The sequence below is a fragment of the Saccopteryx bilineata genome, chromosome 10, assembly GCF_036850765.1.
Source record: "Saccopteryx bilineata isolate mSacBil1 chromosome 10, mSacBil1_pri_phased_curated, whole genome shotgun sequence".
NCBI lineage: Eukaryota > Metazoa > Chordata > Mammalia > Chiroptera > Emballonuridae > Saccopteryx > Saccopteryx bilineata.
Genome location: NC_089499.1, coordinates 49,697,921 through 49,723,676, shown reverse-complemented (window position 1 = coordinate 49,723,676; position 25,756 = coordinate 49,697,921). Strand labels below are relative to the sequence as shown.

At 48.8% G+C, this 25,756-nt stretch overlaps 1 protein-coding gene across 1 annotated transcript in view; it reads left to right on the top strand.

Annotated features, from left to right (window-relative positions):
- Positions 1 to 914: 914 nt before the first annotated feature.
- SLC6A1 (solute carrier family 6 member 1) overlaps positions 915 to 25,756 on the top strand; it is a 43,243-nt gene continuing 18,401 nt past the window's right edge. Inside the window, exons 1-4 of the mRNA XM_066245023.1 lie at positions 915 to 1,088; positions 23,054 to 23,116; positions 24,365 to 24,706; positions 25,111 to 25,242. Of these exons, the coding sequence (XP_066101120.1) occupies positions 24,469 to 24,706; positions 25,111 to 25,242 (370 nt within the window). The 5' untranslated portion in view covers positions 915 to 1,088; positions 23,054 to 23,116; positions 24,365 to 24,468. The remainder of the gene's footprint in view (positions 1,089 to 23,053; positions 23,117 to 24,364; positions 24,707 to 25,110; positions 25,243 to 25,756) is intronic.

Sequence of the window (25,756 nt, the reverse complement as noted above, 5' to 3'; positions counted from 1 at the left end):
TTCAGGGTGTGCTTCGCTTTTCCATCATCTGTTTATTCATCTGTCCATCCACACACAGAGTCACTTGTGTCTCCATGACCAACCCCTGGCAGTAGACAGGGAGTCCCTTCTAACCCGCTGCTCCCTGCCACATGCAAACACTCAGACTGATCCCAAGAGGTTTTAGCTCCAGGCCATAAGCTGTGTTCCCCTTGTATCAAACAGTCAGGTGAGTTGTTGAGGGGGAGGGTTGGGGAGGACAAGAGGGAAGAAGGGGCAGAAGCTAATCCCATACCCACAGAGGTCCCTATAACCTACTGAGACGAGGGGGACAAAGTGAAACAAAAAAGACAGACCAACAGAAGCTGACCTGCAAGGTGGAAAGAGAAAAACCAAGAGAGAAATCCATATTGAAAAGGACTAGGAGGCTGAGACCAAGACAGGCTGAGGACCCCAAAGCCAAGGTAGGGAACAGGGCAACAGACTGGAGGAGGAGTGAGAGGAGGAAGGGAGAGGAAGCCAAGCAGAAGAGAGGGTTTGGGAGAGGTGGGGAGAGAAGGCAGAGAAGAAAAGGAGAGGCGGGGTAGGTGTGTGTGTGGGGGGGGTGAGAAGTAGGACAGATGTTGAAGGGAAAATTGGAAGACGGAAATGGGAGAAAGAGGGAAGTAGGGTTGGAAAAGGAAGGGAGAGAAGATGAGGTAAAGTGCTAGGGCTGAGGGCACCGACACGTCGCGGAGGCAGCAAGGAGGTCTGCGAGCTGCCGGGCCGGGAAGGGGGGCGGTGGGGAGGTGGACAGGGTTGGGGGCCGGGCGGTACGGACAAGCCCCTCCCCCGGTGGGCGGGCTCCTGCTCAGGGCCACGCCCCTGCCTGAGCTTCCCGCCCCTCCGTCCCGCTCTCCCCCGCCCCCCACTTCTCCGCGTCCCTCCTCCCGCCCTCGAAAGACCCAGCGAGCGACGACGAGGTTGCGGGTTAGCTGCGCGGACCGGAGGACCCAAGAAACTGGGAGCGCAGCGCGGCCCGAGCCGGGAGCGGTCCTGCGCTCGTAGTCACCGAAGTGGCCAAGCTGCACGCGTAACGCCTGCCTTGGGCGGCGCAGTCCCGGCTGCAGGTAGGATCGAACGGACGGCGTCGGGGCGCGGGGCTCAGAGCCCGGGTCGGCCGGGCCGGACGTCTGGACGCCCCGAGCCGCCGCCGCGGGCCACGAGGGGTGGGGGGCGGACCCCGGAGATTACAACCCCAGCGCCTCGCCTCGGGCCACATGAAGGAGCCAGGGCGCCGCTCCGCCCGTCGACGCGCGTCCTGCCTGTTCCCTTGGGAGGCTCGAAGGGCAAGGGGTCTCGCGGGAGAGTCGCCAGAATCGCCATGCCCGTTCTTTGTCGCGGGGCCCCCATGGACCCCCAGGTTGGTCCTGGTTGCTGCTGAAGCCGTCGAAGCGTCGCGTCCTTTCCCCAGGGAATAGTGAGGGACCCGGGAGTGAATGTTTGGGGAACGCTGCTCCACTTTTCTATCTCAGGGTCAGCTGCGTGGAGTCAGAGCCATGCCCCTCATTTATTCTTCAAGGATTAAGTAGGCCGGCGACCTGGGGATGGGACACCTCCTTCCTATCCCGGGGCAGCTCCAGCTCTCAAGAAATGTTACCTAAAAAGCACACCACAGCTTGGTCTGAGAGCGCACAAGCTTGCGCCATTCTCCCCACTTCTTTCCCCTAGGGATGTGGGCTGAGGGGGATCCACCTGAGGTTTTGAGGACTGTGTCCCCTTGCCACTGCGGGACCACTCTCACCTTCTTGCTTGTTTCCTGGCATTTACTCCCTGGGGATGGGGGAAAGAGGCAACTAACTCTGCCTGCTGCGATGACCCCGAGGCAAAGACCATCAGGTCTCCGTGCACCCCTACATCCACACGGGTGGCACCCACAGATGCTCTCTAGCTTGGCTTGATCTACAGACAAGGAATTCAGACCTGGCAGCCCCCTACTGAAACTCTGAGCTAGTACCCTCCCAAAATAGACATGAACCCAAGGAAAAAATTGGATTTTTAAAAGGCAGATGATTATACCCCGTTGCTTTCTAATGTGAGGCTGGAGCTTTGCCCCCTCTCTCTCAGGAAGCTCAGCCTCACCCCCATGAAGAACTGGGAGGGGGGCACTGAATGAAATGGCTTCTGAGCTTTGGTGACACCCCCAAATGAGAGACTGTCAAGCTATACAAGTGGACTTTGGAACTGACCTTCATTTTTCTGTGACATACAAGGTGGGTGCTTGGTGAGAGAGTGGTTTTACGGTAATGGGTATTGCCTAGCTTTTGTCTTTGGCAACTTTGGGGAAAATGTATTCATAATGGAGTCTGCAAAGGCTACCCCAACTCCCAAATTCCAGAACAGAGGTCACTGGGACTACAGGCTTCTTGCACCCTCTGTCTCTGTCTTTGGAGCAAGGAGTGGGAGGGACGTTTTCCCAGAGCAACCAGGGTAAAATGGCTGAGCCTCCCCTGAGCCTCAGAAATAAATTGTGAGGCAGGCGGCAAACAAAGAAAGCGCTCTCTCTCCAGCCAAGCACTGGCTCAGTGGCCAGTCCTTGAAGGACAAACAGTGAGTTCAGCGGGACACACAGCCTGGCTTGTCTGGCAGAGCATCTGGAGAGTGGGGTGATCCACACAGGAGAGAGGCAGCTGCCTGGGAGAGGAAGCGGGAACTATCTCACCTAATTCGTGACTCTTTATGCCATTGCTAGAAGCATGGTGAGAAGTAAGGTCCCCAGGAACTCCAGATGGGGCTGGGAGGTGCTTCTAGAAGCCAAGGAGTAGGCAACTCAGAGGGTAACGATAAAGAAACAACCTGCTTCTTCAAAGCTGAAGGAAGCACAACAGCTCTGTGGCTCCCGGACTTCACATGCCTGGCAACCAGGAGCTCTAAGTGTATGAATTTGTTTATGCCCAGCACACAGCAGGCATTCAATAAGTGTCTTAGAATAAAGCTAGCATGGATGGAAGGTGATGACAGCACTAGCGTGGACCTACCTACAATATATACCAATATCATTGAGCCAGGAAGGCTATAAGAGGTGGCCTTTGAGATGATACCAGGAATGAGTTGGTTGACTTTGAGCTGGGGTGCTTCCTTTTTCTGGCCAAATGACCTTGGGTAAGTTCTTGGCAGCACTGGAATGGAGGAATGGAGTACCAAAAACTTCCAACATGCCCAGCTTGTAATTCCTGCAATAACCCTGTACAGCAGGCACAATACTAATCCTCCACTGCAGAGGTTATGAAACTGCAGTTCAGAGGAGGGGAAATGACTTGCCCAAGGTCACACAGCTAGAAGGAGGTAGGGCAGGGATTTGAACCCTACTCTTCTGATTCCCTAGCCAATACCCCACTGCTGAGTCTCTAGGCCTAGGTTTTCAGCTCCATAAATTGATATGGTGGGGAGATGATCAGGACTTGATGATAGATAGGCCCCTTGGGCCTGCCTTGAGGCTGCTCCTCTACTTTTCTGGCATATGCTAAGAGCGACATTGAATAAAGCATAAATGTCCGCGGCTTCTCACCATCACATAAAGACACTTCTTGTCAGTGGAGACAAAGATATTTCAAACCACTTGGAATTTGGATGCATCTTTACCCCCCTTCTTGCTTGTATATACATCACTGGCAGAGTGTCAGCCCCTAGCTATTAAGCCTTGCCTGTCATCTCCTGCTGCCTGCATCCTGAAATACATCCCCTTTGTCCTTGGGATCCAGTGGGATGCTGAAGCTTGTCCCTGTCACCTGGCCTGAGGTATGCCCAGCTTCAGGGCTGTCTTTGCCTGCATCAGAACTGCTACTTCAGTGGAACCATGCAGTCACACCAGCTTCTTTGTGCCCCCAAAATGGTGGGCAGAACACAGCCCCTGGCATGATGAAAACAACCTTGAATTGACTCCAATTGCAAAGAGCAGCAGGGCCCCCTCTCAGGAAGGAGATCATCAGATGTTTGTCCACTGCCCTGTGGCATTGCTTGGCTCCAGCTCCTCAAGTGGGCCCAGTGTCGGCAATCCTTTTTGTCACCTTTCCCCCATTCTCTGAAGGTCACTGGGAGGTGGAGGGAAAGAAAAGGGTCCTTAGGAGAGTAAAGGGAGGCCAGATGTGAACCCCAAAATAGTGCTTTCTAGGAAATGTGCCACAGAAAGCTTTGTGAACTTTCAGCATGTTCCGTTGGAGCTCACCTGAAGCTCTCAGGAGCCAGGGAAAGGGAACGTGGGAGTGAGTGGGAAGCCAGCTAACAGTGGAGATAAGGGTTGGCTGGCATAGACGGTAGGTGTGAATGCAAGCTGTGATATTTCAGCGCAGGTCTGGATTCAGTCACAAACAGAAGGAAAAAATCAGTATTTTTCCAATGATAATATCATTGATAATAATAACTAATAGTTATTGCAAGTTGATGACTGCCAGGGAATATGCCATGTGCTTTACTTATATTATTGCATTTAATTTCCACAAAACCCTATGAGATACACAGTAGAATTGTCCCTGTACAGAGGGAGGAACATATAAGAAGAGAGGTTGGGGTACTAGCTACAGGATTGCTGGGCTGCTAACTGGCCCTGGAGCCCCAATTCAACCACAATGGTAGTGTCACTTAGCTTAGCTAGGACCACGACTCCCCATTTAAGGAGCTGCACTGTTAGAATGCACTTCCCCCTTCCGTTTCCATCAGTGGAGCTTTTCCACAGTTCTGGTGGCTGATGGCGCAGCAGCCACTGTTTAATAACTGGGGAAGCTAGGGCCAGGCATCCCTCCGCTGCTAAGTTGTAGAACTGGAATTCGCACTCAGGTGCCAAGGCTATTACAACATATTTGTGATCTAGACTTTAAATTCATTTAAAACTGGTGTTGACATTGTGCACCCAGCCATCTCTCCCTCATTCTTATGTGTCCCCCAATTTGTCACCACTCTCGCTGCACTGGAAGCCATTGAGAGCTGCCGACAAAGCCATCAGCTCCATTTACCGTGATCTGACATGACACAAAAGTGGCATCTGATTTGATGCAAGCTGCCTGCAGCGAATGGCCTTCTATTTTTACATTTCTCACAAATTGGAAATTACAAGGAGGCCAGGTCTTGCAGAGCGATTGGCTGTGGTGCTCAGAAAGCAGGGGCTGTGCAGCTAGGCGGAACGGGCCACATTAGGGGTTCAGGGGCCCTCTTGGGCTTGACTCTTGGCAAAGGGGTCCACAACTTCCAGAGCTGGATGGGATCCTGGCACAAAGGCAGGCTGAAGGGTGCTGCCTTGGACAGTGACCTGCAGCTCTGCCCACCTGTCAGTTGCATAGTGTCTGCGAGATCAGTGTGAAATGCCAGCTCTTGAGATAACTGAGCCCTGGCCAGAGGAACGTTCAAGGTCAAAGATGGCCTGAAAGACATTGACACCAGGTTGCTTTCATGGCCTTACTGTTTGGTAAGGAGGTTCTGTGCAGGATGAGGGCAGCAGCCACAAGGAGGTGAGCAATGACATTTGGTATCAGTATTGCTGTTTGCTGGAACTTAGTGCTTATGACAACATTCCCAGACATGAGGACAACACTTTATGCTTCGCAGAAAGAAAAAAAAATGCTCTGCTACTATTCTTTCTTATGGTCCTGTATTAAGTATGATATTTCAGGGGAAGAAAATATGTTCCTTGATATCCTGGGGAAGAATCTTCTCTCAAACAAAGATAGACATTTTAAAATTAGTTTCCTCATAAAGCTCAAATCAGAATGACCTTGACGCAAATAAGGCCTCTTTGCACACACGTGAGTACATGCACACTTAACATTTATGTAAATTTTATTAAGTGCTTTCTCCATTGAAGCATGCAATAGCCCTGGGAGCTTCAAGTGAAAGTAATATTATTATTACCATTGTCTTCATTTTTTGGATGAAGAAACTGAGGCTGAGGGAGCCCTGAACACCCTTATCCCTAACCTCTGGTTTCCCAGCTAATGGGAATCACCTTTACTAAGCACAGATCCAAATTCACCAGCTAGGCCCTTGAGAAGGTGTCCAGACAAGCCCGATCTGCAGGAGGCAGGGCACAGAGCGCACACAGATGGAGATTGCAGGGCAGCGTGGGGACGCATGGCCATGGGGTTCAGGGGGAAAGAGCCAAGGCATCTTACTTGAGCTCTGGCTGGAGGCTAATGTGTCCTCAGTCACAACCAGAGTTTGGGGTCTGAAGTGTGCTCCTTTGGCCAGGGAGTCCCCAGCAGTGGTGGGGCGTGGAAAGAAAGGAAGGGATGATTCAGACATATAGGCAGGCACAGGTGTGCTTACCTAGATGGATTTGGGTGAAGATGAACACTAGGGGCCCCTAGAAGGATTTAAGGGCCGTGATAACCAAGATGGTGTGGGGAAATGTTCAGACTTGAGCCTCAGAATATTTGGGATCCCCCACCCACCCGAAGGAATGGACTGTGTGATGCTGAGCTGTGCCCAGACAACAGGGTAGGGAACAGAGAGGCTCTGGAATGGAAACCACTCACCCTGGCAATGCCTCCCCCCTCCTTCTCCTGTCCTTGAACTGCTATCCATGCTAAAGATTGTGAAATATCACAAGTTCTGGGAACTTATTTCTGGGGTGCTGGGGGAGAGAGGAGGGACACCTGAGAGTTTGACGTTCCCTGTGTGTGTGGCCAGTCTGGCCCTGACCACCAAATATGGAAAGTCTCCTCAGCAGCATCCTGGGCTGAGGAAGGTAAACCTGCTAACTCCAAGTGGCCCAGCAGACTGAACAGAGGCCACTGGCTCTCTGTGCTCTGTCTGTGCTCCATGTTACGGCCCAGCCTCACTGCCACCTGAACCCCTTTGCTCAGATGTTTCCAGAGCTTGAGGTCAAGAACTCACCTATGATTAAAAAACAGAAGTGGGCTTGGGGATGGGGAAGAAGAAGTCTTACTGGAGAGAATTCTATGAAGATAGAATTTAAATGTATATGTGTATTATATGTACCTATTTAACATGTTTGTTCAGCATGGTGACCCCAAATAATTCGATACATACAAGCCCATTTTGAGCTCTGACTGTGACCCTGAGCAGAGTACTTTACAAGCAGTGTATAGGATCCTCAATACGGAAACTGAGGCCCATTGAGCTTGTATGGTTGTCCAAGGTCACCCACTGGCATGTGGCAGAGCTGGGACTCAGATCTGGGTCTGCAGGATCCCAACACCTGGGCTTACAGACCTAAGAAAAAAGTGGAAGAGCAGCCTCTAGTCCAGTGGCCCCAAGCCTGCTGAGAACTGTGGGCAGGGTGCTGGCTCTTCCTGGTGCCTAGGCAGGGGAAGGGAGGCTGCACGCCTCACTTCCTCTCCCATTTCCCCCATAATAGCCTCCCTAGACTAATGACTGGGGAAAATAAGAGCCCTTTCTCAAAAGGCAGTGAATGCCATTAATGACAGAGCAGATGTGGCACTGTTAATTATGCCAAGGGTATTAAATGAGATTGCCAACCTCAGAGGAATTAAATAGCCTCGCTGGGCTACAATGGCTGTGCCTAGAAGTGATACCTTCGTCCTGGGCCAAGGCAGACGACCCCCTCCCAACCTTAGAGCCAGGCTGAAATCACAAAGCCTCATTCACACCAGTCTTGTCCCTAGCACAGTGTGCAGTAGTTCCTTGGAGATATTCTTAGAGGTCTCTGGGGGGAGCTAGACAAGTTACCTTCAGGAGCAGATGTGGGCAAACAACTATTCCAAATAAAACTTTGAGCACCTACTCTGTGCCAGGCACTACTATGGAGGTAAACCAGGTCTTGTTTCTGTTTTGAATTGCTGCTCACAGTCAAAGTCGTGTACATTTCCTAAGAGTAGAAGTGCCGTGTCTTCCGGGTCTTCAGTGGCCAGCATAGTCAAAGACACATGCTAGGTACTTACCTCTTGCTTTTGATTGTGTGGCTCCTTAATTGAGAACCAGCGGCCACACAGGTGGAGGCCAGAGCAGAATCAGCCGTGGGCTGAGCGGGGCAGAGGAACAGGGAAGGTGACTGTCTCTATTCTGTAGGCACCACCCACCCAGCCTTTCTGGGTGGCTTGACTTTTTACTTGCTGGGTAACCATGGACAACCCCTTTGCCCTTTCTGAGTCTCAGTTTGCACATCTGCAGATTGGGCAGAATGGGGCTGTGATGGCTGCGAGAAAAACTATGTCCCCTAACCAACCCCACCCTGAACATGGTGGGTCACGGAGATTGCATAAATGTCTGAAAAGTAACATTTTGGAGGCAAATCAGCAGGAGGAAATGTGGTCACCAAGAGCAGCTTCTTGTTCTTGTGGACTTGAAATGTCCCTTAGACCTCCAGCCCCTCTACAGTGGCTCTGGTCCCCTGCGTCCTACTTCCTGGACCTCAAAAGCTAGTTTTCAGTTTTTTTCTAGGCCAGAGAAAGCCACAAAACCTACCCATTTCAGACACCTCTACGTTACAGATGGGTAAACTGAGGCCTAGAGAAACATCCTAGGCCCACAGGTACTACAAACTAGAGATTCTAAAACCTTAGCCCAGTGCTCTTTCCCCTGCCCCAAGCCAGCCCAACTCCACTGTTGAGAAATTATTAAATAGAGTTGGTGGAAGGACTCTGGTTGCCTTGGCAACGGAGCCTGTGTCCTCGGGAGATAATGGCGTTGTACAAGGCAGAATGATGTGTGTTGAATGCTGATTTGGGAGCTGCTGGAGCAAGCACGAAAGTGGAGGGGACTGTGTCTAGGGGTTGATATTCCCCGTAAAGGATACTCAGGGCTGGTGTGGCTAGGGGCAGGTGTAAGGACATGTGCTTTGTCTAGTTCCAGCCTCCCTATGACCTTGGCAGAAAGGGATAATCACCTTCACATCTTCATGGAGGCACAAAGTGAGGTGAAGAAAGGTGAAGTGAATCTTTCTGCATGTCACACAAGCAGGCCAGAGGTGAAGCTGGGATTTAAACCCCAAATTATTGCAGGGGGTAGCGGGGGAAGGCTGGAAGGGGACACTGTGAGGGGCAGGGCGGTTGGTGGCATAAGGACCCAGAAGGGAGCCAGCTCTGAGCCCTGCAGTCAGAGCACCTGGATCTCTCTAAAAGCTGTTAAGGACAGTGCTAACGAGAGTGTTAAGAGGATCGGATGGACCAGGAGCGACAATTCCAGCACGGGAGGAATGGGGAAAGCTCCAAATCTCAGCTTTGGCACCAAAGTCAGTGCCCTTCCTTCCACTTTCAAGCTGTGTGACCTGGGCAAGTCTGAGCTTGCGTCCTCATCTGCAAAATGGAGATAGTAACAGGCCTACCTCATAGGATTTTTGTGAGACTAACTAAGGTAAGGTAGATAGAGCATCAAGCCCCACTCTTGGGCATAGCTCAATCAACAGTCACTATTATTATTAACCAGAGAGGATAGGCTAGGAGAACGGTCCGTTTGCTCCCAACCATGTATTGCTTCTAATTTATGGGGTTAGAAGAGTGGAATGGCTAAAGGAAGTATAAGAATGATAAATAACAGGCTCTTCATTCCAGGCTGGTGAATATCAGAATGAACGGCCCCCATCACCAAAAATAGGCATAAATATTTGCATTTGGAAAACATGATTGATGTTCCTCCCTGCAAATGTACTGTTCCTAAAAGCCTACGTGTAAGCCACGTTCGGGGAAATTGTGTTTTCTCCATGCCGGCTATCTAAATGACTCTGCACTGCAAACCCACATTCTTCATTTCTCTATTCATCTCTCTCCCCTGCACAGCTGGCTCAATATATTTACTTTCCTAATCGGGGATTGGAGAGTATGGGGTTAACGCCCTGAGAAACCCCAAATTCATCATTTGCATGCTGGCAGAGATGTGATGAGAGTTGGCAGACAACCCCATTCCATTTTGGAAGCAGAAAGAGGGTGCTGGGCTCAGGCATTTGGCTGTTTCAAAAGCAATGGTGAGAGCTGAGGTCCTGGCTACTTGGAGGCAAGCAACCATTTTGTTTGTTCCTGCAAACCTGTCTGAGTCAGTTCACCCCCGGAGGTAGCAGCCTGATTCTGGGTTGCAGGAGAGCCAGGGCCATTTGCCCACTGCCCACCCTGGGGCTGGATGACAGGGTGAAAAGCAGTGAGCCTGAGACCTCAGGTTCTGACACCTCCAGCCCTTGCAAGCAGGAGAGGGGCAGGGGACAAATGAAGACAGTTGACATTAACCAGGATTTGAATGAATGTGCTAATTACAGAATAGGTACACATGTCCAATTTGGGCATCATGTTTAACGAACAATTTGCTCCGAGAATTTGGTTAGGTCAGCTCTGCCCAGTGGCTCCCACCATTCCTGTGTATTGATTGCCTATAGGTTAAGATACTTGTGACATTCTACTCAAGACTTTTTCCCACAGCTGTAAAACACAAATACAAATAATACTAGGCCAATCAGGTGACTTATTATAATATCTGCCAGGTATCGAGCATACTATCTTGCAGGTGCTGTACTAACTACTTTACATATTCCTGTATTTAATCCTCACAGCAGCCCTAACAGTAGATATTACCTTTGTCTTAGACAGAGAGGTTGGTGGCTTCAGCCACACAGCACCTGAGCTAAGACTCAAAACCACATGTTCTTCCCCTCAGGCCTGTGCCTTATTCTGCCTGCCCCTATCATGGCTCATGACAAGTAAATATCTGAATACCCCTTGAATTTGTTTATTGTGCATGGAACTTAACAAAAGTTGCTCAGTAAAAATCCCACTTCCCCCAATGGGTAGGTTATTCTTGCTTTGTGGGATGTGTCACTTTACAAAGAAGGGGGGATTCATACTATAAAGATTCTTTTTAAAAGCTTAAGTGAATGAATCAAGAACAGAAGCATTAGCTGAAATGAGCCTTCATTCAAGTCTTTTTTTTAATTTATTTTTTTTTAGTTTATTCATTTTTAGAGAGAAGAGAGAGAGGAGAGAGAGAGACAGGGGGGAGGAGCTGGAAGCATCAACTCTCATATGTGCCTTGACCAGGCAAGCCCAGGGTTTTGAACCGGCGACCTCAGCATTTCCAGGTCGACGCTTTATCCACTGTGCCACCACATGTCAGGCTTCATTCAAGTCTTTTAAAAAGAAAATCAACATTCTCTTGTGGGAAATATTTGAGACCCTGGAATCTGAACCTTAATGTGAAGATACACAACCTCCACTTTCTTGCAAACTATCCTAAAGCAGGTCTCTTGACATCTTATTTAAAATCCATCTGAGCTTGAGATAACAGTAGGGTTTGTTGTTTCCCAATATAAAATTATAATACTGAATGTGCTTTTATAAACATCACCCCCCCCAACTTAGCATCTCCCTTAGGGCAACACTAATCTAGTCCTTTTTCTGCCACTTTAGAGAAAGCTCTTTGGAGTGACTAGATTGTACCATGTATGTTAGCATTGCAAATCCAAAGGCCATTGAGAGCCAGATAGGTCAAAGAAATGAGTAAAGATGTCATGTACAAGATGAAAGTCATGGTGGGACTTGTAGTAAATTGGAAAACACCCACAAAGCATGAAAATTCAAATTTTAAAATTCTAAGATGATACCACTCAACCAAACACATATGTGAGACCCATTTGGCCTGCAGGCCACTAATTTGAGATCCCTGGTAGAAGATCTCAATTACTGTAACACAAATTATTGTGACTGTGTAATCTTGATCCAGACCAGGGGTAGTCAACCTTTTTATACCTACTGCCCACTTTTGTGTATCTGTTATTAGTAAAATTTTCTAACCGCCCACTGGTTCCACAGTAATGGTGATTTATAAAGTAGGAAAGTAACTTTACTTTATAAAATTTATAAAGCAGAGTTACAGCAAGTTAAAGTATATAATAATAATTACTTACCAAGTACTTTATGTCGGATTTTTGCTAAGTTTGGCAGAATAAATCTTTATAAGACAACTTACTACAGTTAAATCTATCTTTTTATTTATACTTTGGTTGCTCCACTATCACCCACCATGAAGGCTGGAATGCCCACTAGTGGGCGGTAGGGACCAGGTTGACTACCATTGATCCAGACAGTTTATCTTTGGGGCTTCAGTGTGTTCATCTTTAGAAGGGCTGATAAAGCCTGCAGAGTTGTTGGGAGGTGGAAATGGTGTGGACATTTGACAAGGAACCGTGGAGATGCCCAAGACCACTGTCATTGAAGTGCCATTCTATGACACAAAGTCAGCGCTCCATTTGGGCTGTGTGTCTGTGTGTGATTTATTACAGGTTGTCATTTAGTTCAGCCAGTCCCTGCAGTGTTATTTTCCCAAAACTGAGATCTTAAAGGCCTTTATCCCAGTGCCCTTCAGAGCCTTTCAGTTGTATCTTGAGCAGGAGGAAATGGTGATTTAACCCCCTGCTTTTCTTACAAAAGGCAGAGAGTGATATCAAAGAATGCCAGGTAGTCATCATACCACTTTTATTTTCTGATCTGAATTAAGGCCTGTTGAAACAGGGGCCTTTTCAGAGGCATCCCCTGGAATGGAAATGCTTGAGAATTCCGCACACCAGCCAGAGGAAGATGGGAAGAAAGAAGCAAGCTGGAACAGGACTGCGAGGGCCTGGAGGCTGGGAGCCTTGACCTATTCCACTGGGGGTTCCCATTGTGCCTGGCTCCGGTACATTCTCTATTAGTGCCTCGGGCCCTCCTTGGAAGACTGAAACTGATGGGCTCACCCACCAAAAATCCAGTTAGAACCAACTAAAGGAATTCAGCAGGGAGGCCCTTCAGCTCCTCAACCATTTGTGACCTTGTGCTCCTCCAGCCACAGGTTTCTTATTGCTAAAATGCAGGCTCCCTCCCTCCTTGGGTTCTCCCGAAGGTTCAGTGAAATCACTGAGTATCTGTGTTCCTCCTGTGCCCTTTTCCCTGTCACTCAACTGGTCTCTTCTTATCTTCACTCTCCTTTTCCTCTCCACCTCACTGGTCTGGTTCATTCCAGATAGAGCGACCAGAGCAAAATGCATAATGTATTTTGAGATGGTGAGGAACCTGGGTTGGTTGGTGAGAATCTGGGGTGATTTAGGGATCCTGGCTGGGGAGATGGTCAGTAGCAGTAAAAGGCTATGAATGCAGGGAAAGGGCAGAGGATTGTTGTATCCTGTAATAGAATAATGATCATTCAGGTTGTTTATTAAGTTGTTATTATGTTTAGTGCATTCGTGGATGATAACATTTAACTTTCACAAAACTCCATTGCTCAGATGTGGAAAATAAGCCTCAAGAAGTAAAGCAATTTGCCCAGGGTCCCAGGTCCAGGAGGCGGCAATTTGATTCCAAAGCCCATGCTTCTAACATCCCCTCCCCACTGTGGGCATTGGGGGAATTATCTTCACTCTCCTTTTCCTCTCCACCTCACCTTCCTACCTTTCCACCTTCCTGCCTTCTTGTCTCCTACTCCAAAGCATTCATTAGGGGCTCTAAACCCCTCCCTCCAGCAGCACCAACAGGAGCTGCAGCATCTGCTCTGATGCCAGCCCAGGAGGTGATGCCTGGAGCTTTCCATCCAGGAAGCAAGCGAGAGCCCACTTGCAGCGTTTGCACATCTCTTCACAGTCCTTGACCTTGTTGGTCCCCAAAACAGCTGTGGTGGGAGCATTCACACCGCAGAAATCAGCAGCTGCCCCAAAACGGGCCTCTTTCATGCTTTCACGAGAGCTCTTTGTTAAACACTGGCCGTCACAGCACTGCTTTGGGGACTGGTGCCACCTGCTCCAAAACACATTTCTTGAGGTCTTGTAATAACGATGTCCCCTGTCACAGACTGTGGGACTCAGGAGAGCAAGTTTGTGTATATCACTGTTTGAGCTGTGCTAGAGGAGAAGCAGAGGCAGTTGACAACCCAGGTCCTATTTGTTATTGTCCTGTAGGTGGGGAGATAGGACAGAAGAATTAGGACAGAAGCCAAGTTGTGTAGAGTGACCAGGCCTTCCCCATCGCCCCTACCACGGTCCCAGCTCAGGCACTGTCCTCTCATCCTCTCACCACCCTCCCACTCGCTCACACAGCTGCCAGGATCTTACCAAATCACCATGCAATGAAAGCTCCCCACCTAAAAGTCTCCAGTAGCCCCTAAATTCCCCCAATGCCCACAGTGGGGAGGGGATGTTAGAAGCATGGGCTTTAGAATCAAATTTCCGCCTCCTGGACCTGGGACCCTGGGCAAATTGCTTTACTTCTTGAGGCTTATTTTCCACATCTGAGCAATGGAGTTTTGTGAAAGTTAAATGTTATCATCCACGAATGCACTAAACATAATAACAACTTAATAAACAACCTGAATGATCATTATTCTATTACAGGATACAACAATCCTCTGCCCTTTCCCTGCATTCATAGCCTTTTACTGCTACTGACCATCTCCCCAGCCAGGATCCCTAAATCACCCCAGATTCTCACCAACCAACCCAGGTTCCTCACCATCTCAAAATACATTATGCATTTTGCTCTGGTCGCTCTATCTGGAATGAACCAGAACCAGTTGAGGATTCTAGTCCTGCTTCAGTAGCTGTGATTATAAAAGAATGTCTTCACTTCTGTTCCCTTCCCACCAACCCAAATGCTGTCCTCTCCTGTTTGCTCGCTGAAACCCAGGTCTGCTTGGCAGGGTGCCATCCCTCCTTCTCTGGGCTGCAGAAGAACTTATCATGTGGATGTGGTTCCATGGCCATATCCCAGCGGTCCTGAGAGTTCAGTGGCAGCGAGCCTCAGACTCTGACTGTATCTTTATTCCCCTGCACCCAGCATGGGACCTGAGTCCCTGGAGGTGCACAGTTGATAGGGATTGGATTGGTTTGAAAATTGCTGTGACAAAGCAGTGCTCAGTCTGGCTTTGCAGACAATTAAGGGCCAGAACAGATGTTTGCAAACCACTGATTGTGTGAGCAAGACAAGCAGGATGAGATGGGAATGAGGATGAAAGTCAAAATGCACTAGAATTCAGAGTCCAACTCTTCTTGAACATGGAACAGAACAGGCACAGAGAGTGAAAGGGACTGGCTCAGGATTACACAGCTAGTCAAGTACAGATCCAGGATTCAAACGGGGTCTGTGGACTACAGTCTCAAACTAACTGTGTTTCCTCCTCTGGAAAGGATCTCCTCTTTAGACAGGTGCTAAGGCTGAGCCACCTGGCTACTGCAAAAACAAGCAATATTTGCAGTTGGAGCACAGCTGGTGCCTCCGCTGCCTCCTGGGAGAGACTAATTAGAGCCCCCAGCCCCAGGGCCTGGTGAGAGCTGTTCTGCTGGGATCCCATGTGACCTGTCTTTGGCTCCTGGGATACCTGCAGGGTTTGCTCAATACAACCATGGGTCTTGCCTGGAGCCAGAGCTCAGAAGTTCTCATGCCAGCAGCTTTCTTGGGCTTAAAAAGAGCAGCAGACCTTATCCTTGTGGGGATTTGTCTTGGAGGGAGTTGCCTGCTGGAAATGGGCTGCTCTCAGACTCACCAAAGGTGGGCTGGGGGTGCCACAGCACCTCAGATGAGACAACAGAATAGAGTGGTTAATAGCATGGGCACAGGAGCCTGGCTGCCTGGGTTCAAGTCTAACCCTCCTGGTTCCTAACTGGGAGACCTTGAACAAGTCAGTTTACCTTTCTGTGCCTCAGTTTATCCATCAATAAAATAGGGAGGGGTGATAATAGCAAATTAATATACATAAAACATTTAGAGGCCCTGGTAGTGCCCAGCTCACCTCTTTCCTACACTCTGAGCTCTCCTTTTCTTTCCCTTTGTTAATGAAAAGTTGGGGATATTTTTAGATTTAGTTTTTGTTTTGTATGCAACCACAGGAGAAAGAGAACCATGACTTCTAGAGTTCATCTCACCTTTGGATGGCTCTGTTGAGTTTTCAGCAGTTATAAAGCTGATATTTTTTTCACTCTGGTTATTGGGTTGGGATGTCCTTTAGCCTTCTTCTACATTCTTCTTCTACATTCCCATTCCCTGCTGGTTTTGGAGACACCCAGAAAACCAGACTTCCAGGCTCTCAGAGGCTGCAAGCAGAGGGGAAGGGTGGGAGCCTCCATTTTCTCGGCTGTCATAGGGCTGTGAGGCCAGGGGACTCACTTCCATGCAGTGAAGTCCCTCTCGTCTGGAATCCAGCAGACAGGCTCGGGTAGGTCATAGGGCCACATTCTAAAGGCTGCAAAGAACTTCACAGAGGCCAGTATCTGGGGGGCACCTGCTGGGTAAACAGATACCACCGGACTGTGATTCAGAGGGCTAGGGTGAAATCCTTTGTGACCTTGGGCAGCTCATTTGACCTCTCTGAGCCTCAGTATCATCATCTGCAAAATGGGACTAATAATCATTTTAGCTTTGCTATCTTTAGCACTTGGCTGGGCACAGTGCCAGAAAATACAAATCCAGTCATTGTGAGTGATTACTGTTGGCCTCATTTCCTGACGAGGAAACAAACACTAGAGAAAATAACTTACTTGAAAATCACACTGGGATGTTGTGAAGATTAGGCATTCAATAAGTGCTATTGAGAAATGCATCCTGGTCTGCATATTACCTCTCAGGTAGGTTAAGGCAGCTGAGGGGTTCATGCCAAGATGCAGAGCTGGTTTCCTTCATCTTTTAAAAGTGTGCGACAAGCCAAGAGTTGGGGTTGTAAAGGTCTGTAAGGATCATACACTTGTGTGCTGTGTGACCTTGGGCCAGCCAACAGCCCTCTCTGGGCCTTTGCTTTATCTGTGGACTGCTAGTGTAGACCAGGTGGTGTGGCGTGGACTGGAAAGGGGCCTGCATGGTTCCTGGTCCCGTTCCCTGCTGGCTGAGCATCCAGGAACGAGAGCCTACCACACAGACCTGCCGCTGTTCGTTCTGCTTGTAGCTTGTACCCTGGCAAATACAGACTCCTTGTCCCTAAACTGGGTTCAAGCCTCTGAGGCCTAAACCATGAGGCCTTGAAACCCTGTCCAGCTGCCTCTTCATCAGAGCCCCTTCCCCAGAGAGCTTTCCCTGACCTCAGGGGCAGTGCATTACAAGGGCTGCCACAGCACCTGCCATCCACCTGCACAATTCCAACGCTCCTCTAACTTTCTGCACCTGATCATCAGCCATTAATTGGTCCTCACATTCCTGCAACGTTTTCTAAATTACAAAGCACTTCCGTGGCCATTCATCTCTTTGAATGACACTCTAAGCTGCTCTTTATTGAGGACTTCCTGTGTGCCAGGCCCTCTGCTTTCCCCGGCCTTTTTCCATGCATCATCTCGCTTCAGAGTTTCACAACAATCCTGTGAAGTTCATGTTTACAGATGAGGAAACTGAGATGCAAACAAGCTAAATATTCAGCCTCGGAATTAAGCTCCGTGAAAGAATCGGGGTCATCCCTGCCCTGCAGCTTCTGCAGCTGCCATGTGCACTTGAATCAGAAGGGCCTGGTTAAAATGCAGCTTCTGATTCCATGGTCTGGAGGGGGGCCCACGATTCTGCATTTTTAACAGGCTCCTTGGTGGTGCCAATACTACCCTCAGAGAACCACACTTTGAGTAGCAAGGCACTAAATCACTAAGCGATTTGAGACTCCTTTGCAATAGCCTCAGGCTGGCAAGACTCAGTTTCCTTATCTGTCAGCTGTGTGAATTTACGTTCAGCTGACAGAACTGGACTGAGGAGTGGATGTTATAGCACCTGTGAAATGCCTGGCACACAATAGGTGCTCGATAAATGCTGGCTCTTCTCCCTTGATAGGAGCTGGCATGGGTCTGGGTGCACAACAGATGCTTAGTAAAGACTTGTCCAATTGATTGAGCCTAGCATTTTCCCCTAAAGTGGAGAATAAACTGCATTATGTTTCCTCTTGGAATAAAGCCAAACCCAATATTAATTTTTTTTCCCTGAACCGCAGCTTCAGAAAGAAATAAAAGCAAGTAGAGTGATTGCAGTCTGAAGCAAACCTCTGTAATTTCTGTAATTACAGAACAGAACAGAAGCAAAACAAAGCAGGAATGCACACAGTTGTCATGGGAAGGAGTGGGGCCCTACTCCCCGTCCACTGCTCTCCTGCCTCCCCGGCTCTGCATGGCACCTCACAAACTCCAAGTACTTTCTGGGCCCAGAGCTGGCCCTGGACAATAGCAGCCCTAAGACTCTGGCCTTGGCTCTTTGGCCTCTGCCTAAGTTCCCATCCCACACAGCCTTCTGTCCCTGTGATGCAGGAGGACAGAGGCGGATTGTCCAAGTGACTGCCACATGCTCCCCACCCCCCAGCCTGCCATCTGGCCCAGGGCTGGGCTGCTGACAGCTAAACCACCAGCAAGGCCCGCAGGCCCCACCTCCAAAATAGATCCCCAGTGCCATTCCTTACCATCTCCGCCCTAGCTGCTGCCATTCAAGTCACCAACATCTCTTGCCTGGACTCAGCCCCTTAATGAGCTTTCGTGCTTCCACATTTGCCCCACAGTCTCATCTGGGCAGCCAGAGTGAGACTAACAAACAACAGTCAGATCGCCCCACTGCTTAAACCTCCAGTTGCTCCAGTCCCATGTAGAATAAAATCTGAACCCCCGTGTAGTGTCAGACCTTGTGTGATCCTCCTGCCTCTGACTGGCTCTGTTCCCTGCTGCACTGGACTGCAACCACCTTGGCCTCCATGCTCTCTCAAACAAGCCAAGCTAATATCTGCCTTGGGGCCTTTGCACTTGCTGTTCCTCTGTTTGAAATGCTGTAACCCAGAGAGTCAAATTTCTGGCTCCTAATTCAAACTGGGGGGGGGGGGAGGAGGGGTTGTTCAGGCCAAATAAGACAGTCCCAAGGGCCAATTTTGACCCATTTGAGCTTCCAAACTCCACATTTGTTTTTCGTACAGGGCATCTCCTCATTCAGGGACTACTAGAAGTATTCTTTCTGTTTTGTTTGGCCCATTTTTATCAATGACTTTTGGACCCTGTCACAGAGAGCACATCAAGGAAGCATGGGGCTTCATGGGAACATTTTCAACACTCCTGCCTTAAGTCTCTTTCTTTAACTCCTTCCCAGAGCCACCCCCACCCCCAAATGAGTCTTCTTCCATAATAGTAATCTGATCACATTATCACCCCTGTCCCATTCCTGCAATTGGTTCCTAATTAGTCTGGCTTTCAAGACCCTTCACAAACTGACCTTCCAAGCTTCAAACCTCCCTACTTTCATTCATGTATTTTTCTCCATTTCAGATGCTCTCCCTTCTTTCTGAACCTGATAAACACCTATTCAACCTTTAAAACCCAGATCAAATGTTCCCTCAGCTGGGATATCTTCTCTGGTTGAATTAACTCATGCCTTCTAGGCCTACAGTGTCTTATTTATACACTTACTTGCAGTACTTACGATTATGATTAGCTATAGGCAGAGATATTTCTCCTTCTAGGCCATGACCTTGTCAGGGTCAGGGACCTTACCTTATTAATTGTTGCAACCCGAGTTCCAACTCAGCGCCATGTACACAATAGGCCCTCAGTAAGTATTTACAGAATTAACTCTTTCTGCTGGCCCCTGTTAGTTCACTGATTCAAACTCTGGTGACCGGAGAATACATAGTTCGGAACACAAAATGCTTGAAACAATTGCTGCAGCGCCATTCCAGCTCCTAGCATGTGCTCAGTAAAGACTTATTGAATAAATGAAGGAGTGAATGTGTAGGTGAGTGAATACACTTGTGATCTCACAGTAAGAGTGCCCTTTTGAACGTTGCTTTGGTGGGATTCAGTTAATGGTAGAGTATCAAGGACCTGGAGGACCATGGAAACTAGGTACTTGTTCACCTGATGAGGAAGAACTAGAAGAGTGTGGAAGGTGGCCTTGGAAAAATAAAGGCCTTATGTCGTGAGCTGGTGAGAGGTCTTTCTTCCACCCGCTCTGCCAGCAGGTGAAGATGGGCCACAGGCTGGCCCTCAGGAGCCGGGAGATGTGTGATCTTACAGCAGCAGACCCAGAGCCGTCCTCCCACCCAGAGCAGCCTCTGCTCCACAGAGCACAGGAGCCTGTGTCAGGAAAGGGGAGGTAACAATAGTGAAAGGTTAGTTTTGCTTCAGAGGGCATTAATTTTCTAGAAAGACAGCCAGGTTCCCTTACTGTGAACTTGCACATGCCTGTGCTTTCTGTGTGCTGTTTGTCATGAGAGAAGCAACAGGTTAACCAGCTGGTGCCAGGAGTTAAAATTCCCACGCAGCTTCTCCCCTTGAGTGTGTGAGCGAGGCAGCTCTGGAACTGCTATGTAAGCAGTGGGTCCAGGCTTTTTCACTACAGGGGCTCCTTTATCCTTTTCCTCCCATCTACTACATGGTCCCCCCCTTACCACACTTATTACAGAATGTTTCTTTATTATTTTAACATATACTCCCACCTTCTGACTGGCCCTAAGTGATCAGCTAGACCACTTTGAACTGGTATAAAAAGAGCCAAAGCAAAGGACTTGACATTTTTATTAGCTAGTATTCCCCATGGCAACTAAAAGAATGATTTCTGACTGGCTTTTGAAAATGCTGAAAGATACTGAAGGGCCCAAATAATGAACCCTCAGTGGAGGTTTGCCACTATCATCGTTGTTGCCCTCATCACTATTATAGCCACTAGGAAGCTGTGAATACCAGATTAAGAAGCACAATCCTTACACAGATGGCAACAGTCACAGTGATGATGCCGGTGGAGATTCCTGAGCCCTCACTCTGAGCCACGCATTCTTTCACATGCTTCTCATTTCATCTTCACCACAAACCTATGAAAGAAGTGATCCCACTTGAGAAATGAAGATCAAAATGGGGAAGTAACTCACCCAGCGTTAGTAAGTGTTAGAAGGAGCTGAGATCTTGATTAGCACTGGGGTAGTCTTGCTGCCATGCAAGTCAACAGGTCTTGTTAATCTGAATCCTCAAAGAAGCATCAGTTTTATTAATTTGTGGCTTTTATGTCTTTGATCTTCATATATCGCACATGTTCTAAAAGGAACATTCTACATATGCTTATGTGGTTCTTCATAGGGTCAAATCTAGATGCGCTTTTCTGTAGTTTGGAGATCACATGTCCGGCTTCCTTATGGTGAACTTCTCCAGAGCAGCCACTGTGTCTGATCCCTCCAGACTTGGCACAAGGAGGTACTGTGCTCATGAAGAAGAGAACAGCATAAACTTCCTGGTGAAAAGAACTCTCCCCACCCCGACCTTTTGACCTTCCTTTATGTTGCTGTTGAATGGTTTCTTCAAAGGACATACACACTAAGTTTCACCCTGGGAAACATGTCCTGCTCTCTTGCCTGCTTGCAGGGAGTGAACCAGAGCTGCACCTGTCTCTCTCTCTCTCTCTCTCTCTCTCTCTCTCTCTCTCTCTCTCTCTGAATGGTGATGGGTGATCCTGAGGCCCAGTGCATAGCACCAGCTTTAAAAACCTAGTAGATTTTGGAGTTTGGTTTGAGTCTCCATGATAATCAACCAGTAAATCTAGAGTGGGGGCCAGAAGTTGTTCCCACAGGCGATAGACATTCCTGAGAACTTGGTCAAGTGGTGAGAGGTAGTGTGCAGAGATTTGAGATTGTAGCAGAAATCCCCTGAGCCCAATGTAAGCAAAAAGTAGAGAATTTATTTTATGACTGTGGGATTGCTTTGTAAACTCCAAGAGCAGAAACATAGCCAGTCTTAAGAAAGCCTGGAACTACAAAGTAGAATGCCTTCAAGATTCTCGTCATCCTTTGATCTCTGCTCTTTCCTCTTCAGCAGAACAGCTCTCTCTGCCACTCTGAGTACAATGTGGTCAGAAGATTGGCTGCCTCAGTGGTAACAAGTCACTGAGAGACTGGTCTTCTTTCTCCATCCCATGCCAAAATCCCAGGGAAGGAGCTTTGATTGGTAGCCAGTCAGGTGATCTGCCCTGGTCCATGATCGCATCATTTTAAACAACCATGGTGGCCGGAGTGCACAAGGTAGATCATGGGGACCGTTACAAGGGCATCACAGTTAGTGGCTGACCCCAAACGGGGGTCCAGTTTAGCCTCCCCCACTTCCCTGAGGCTGCTCTCTCCCTTGAGACTTTATGATAAGCCACAGAATCACCCTCCTTCTGCCATTCCTGACAACATGATTCTAGACTTCCTCCTGTGCCATGCCAGGTCTGGACCTAGATGGGCATCCAAGACAAGCCTGTGGGTCATTTTTGAGAGCAGGGTTGGCCATAAAGTTTGGATTGTCTGAAGTTGTTCGGTTCTCCGTGAACGCTAGGAAGAGGCAATGGTGTTTGGTAATGGGGGTGCATGCCAGGGGCCAGAACATGAGTGCAAAGCAAACCTGGGTCCCCCGGCAGGGCAAGGCCAAGGGGAAGAGTTCATTTGGAGCAGGGGCTACACGGTCCTTCGGCTCCTTCATCTGAGAGTCCAAAGACCAGTGCTCCATATGTTCCTTTTTGCTCTGAGAGTTCCGTAAGTTTATTCTGTGTGATTTTATTTAAAATATTTTGTAGAAATTTATTTTATTTTAAAACTTTAATAGAAATTTAAAAATAATTCTAGAAATCCATAAAAGTGTGGGGGGAAAAAAACTCTCAAAAATCACTTAGAAACTAATCACTGGGAACATATTAGGGTAAATCTGTTAGTGTTTTTTTCATTTTTTGTTGTTGTTGTTTTCTTTTTTAATGAACAGATTTGGGGTAGAGGTAAAAAATAGGATCATACTAAATAAACTTTTGAAACCTGCTTTTCTCATTCCACAAAACAAGGACTTCTTCCAGTTTTTCACATTACTACAGGTTGATGGTGGATGAAGAAAAGTATCAGCTGTGTGCACTGGCTCCCAGTGGCGCCCTGAGAAACTGCAGCCCCTCTGTGCTTTATCTTTTGTTTCTGATAAAATTGTGGAACGTCTTCCTCACAGGACCCTCATGCTCACTCCCACAGCTGTTCCGGGGCAGTGGGCCCCACTCCTGCATGTTCCCAGGACCTCATGGGCCAGTCATGCTGCATGGACTTGCTGAGCTCACCCCAGCTGGGTGGCTCCAAAGGGCTTGTACACAGCACGGACGCGGGCAGGCTTCCTGCACCCCTGTCCCTGCCCAGGGCTGCCCGTCAGTGCTGCCTGCCAGTTCACTGCCCCCTCTCTTCTGCTTTGCAGGCTCTAGCTCAGGGGTTGCAGAGGGAGCAGCTTTGGAGCTGACCCACCACAGAAAATCATCAGGTAACATCAACAGCCGAAAGCGTAACCATTTCTAAACCGGTCAGGTGAAAAGCACTCTTACAAGTCATGAAAACTCATTTTTGCCACAATTTTACAAGGCAGATACCATTACCCACGTCTTATAGATGGGGAAACTGAGCCTAGAGCAGAAGGGAATATTATGTAGGGCCATTCAGCTGGTAAAAGACAGTGTGGAGATTTGAACCCAGGACAGGACTGAGTTCAATGTCACACACTGTCCTCTACTCCTCAATTTCTCTGGAACTAGAGGTAAGAAGGGTGCAGTGTAGACAGATTGTCTGGGGATGACCGATGGTCCGGGAGGATCTAAGTCAGTGGTTCTTCCTCCAGCTGAGGGGTGGGGCTGGGCTCCCAGGGTAAGAATCTCCTGTAGCAAGTTTGTTAGAAGGGTAGATTTTGGGCTCGTGTGGACATTTTGATGTGGCACATCTTGGGTGGGAGCTGGGAAGGTGTCTTTACAGAGCTTCCCAAATAACTTGGAAACACAGCCATGCTTCAGAAACTGCTGATGAAATAGCAACAAGTTTTCATTGTTTGCCAGACACAATGTATTTCAATAAATAAGTGAAGAACAGCCCAATGAGGGACATACTACACTACTCACAAAAAGTAGGAGATACTTATTACTTCATATTTAAATATCCCCTACTTTTCATGAACTGTATATTATCGGCCTCAGTTTAAAAGATAGGGAGAGTGAGGCCCAGAAGGGTTAAGAAGTTTACTCAAAGTCACGCAGCTTGAAAGTGGTAAAGAAGACTTTGATCATGGGCAATGTTCATGGTCATATACCACCTTCACCCACCACCTGCCGCAGGAGACCTCCCTGGTCAGCCCCACGTTCAGGTCCGTGATCGCTTACCCTGCTACGGCTATTACAGCAGCAGGAAATGAAATATCCTGATTGCATTCAGGGAGGCAAAGATGAGGAGCACTTAATATTTATATTTGGAAGTTTGGTCACCTTGGGTTTCTCTACTGAGCATGATGTATAATGGAGGGCACATGACACAGCCAGAGTTGAAGCTAGTCCAGCAGACTGCAAACCACACCCTTAGATGTTGTCTTTGGAAACAAAAGGCACCTCCCTTTCTTTGGAAGCAAAACCTAGAAGGAGGAAGACTTGTAGGAGAGCTTTCTTGGGCCCCTAGTTATTTTGTGACCTATTTTGTTTTTGTTATTTGGGGGCAACTCCATAATCTTACCCTCCATTACCTGTTACCCCAGCCCTCTCTTTCAGGTGACCTTGAGCCGCAAAACTGCTGTCCACGTGGACTGGGGCTGACATCGCACATCCATCTGCCAGGATCCCTGTGTCCAAACTCCGAGACATGGCGACTAATGGCAGCAAGGTGGCTGATGGGCAGATCTCTACAGAGGTTAGCGAGGTTCCTGTGGCCAATGACAAGCCCAAAACCCTGGTGGTCAAAGTGCAGAAGAAAGCGGCAGACCTTCCGGACCGGGACACATGGAAGGGTCGTTTCGACTTCCTCATGTCCTGCGTGGGCTACGCCATTGGTCTGGGCAACGTCTGGAGATTCCCCTATCTCTGTGGAAAAAACGGCGGCGGTAGGTGCTGGCCTGGCCACCTTCCAGCTAGGCCTGGACTCCAGAGAAAGTGTCCCTCTTAGACTTTTTCTGGGGAAACCTTAGTTGAATGGGTCTCCTAAGGACTCCAGAAGTAGTGTCAAGCCCCACTCCCTGTTTCTTGTCTTTTTACCAAAGGATTCTCAAAGGGCGATGGTCCTAAGTCAATGATACCAAAAAGTTTACCTCTTCATTTGAAAAATGTGGGGCATGTGTTGTGAGCAGAGAATGTCCTTGGGCCTCACTTTGGCTGTGGGTGCTGCTTTTGAGACAGAGTATAAGGAAACTGTGGCAGAGACCCCAGAAGGCCCTGCCATCATGCTCTCTCCGGCCGGGGTTTCTCCAGATCTGTGGGGCCACGAGCATCTCTCTTCTCGACCCCACAGGGGCCTTCCTGATCCCCTACTTCCTGACGCTCATCTTTGCGGGGGTCCCACTCTTTCTGCTGGAGTGCTCTCTGGGCCAGTACACATCCATCGGGGGCCTGGGGGTGTGGAAGCTGGCCCCCATGTTCAAGGGTAAGTCTGCAAAGTGGGGCTGTGGGTCATGGTGGTGATCCTGCCCACGGGATGGTGGTGAAGCCAGGACATTTCCAACATGCTCAAGCCCTTTGGGCAGAGGGTGCTGCTCAGCCACATCTGAGCAGAGTGAGCCACTGATAGGGACCAGGTGACATATGGTCACACTGGTCGGAACCTAGGGCAGTGGAGAGGAGGACCCAATCCAGAGGCCCCCACATGCTCATCAGCCTGCCCTGTTCTGTGAGCCCATTTCCCGGAGTTTCTCTGGCATGTGCTGGGTGTGACTTTCTTAGTTTCCTTGCTCAGTGCTGACAGACACTCAGGTGAACGTGTGGGGAATCTTGCTTGTCTGGCAAACCCAGCCCCAGCCCTGTCTTCAGCCAGATGCAAGGCCTGGCTCCCTCACATGCCAGGTGCCTGTGACGTTAGCCAAGTCTTGCCTCTCTCCAAGGCTGAGTGAGTTGTGACGTTGTAAGAAATGGTAACAACGACACACACTGGGGAACTTGTG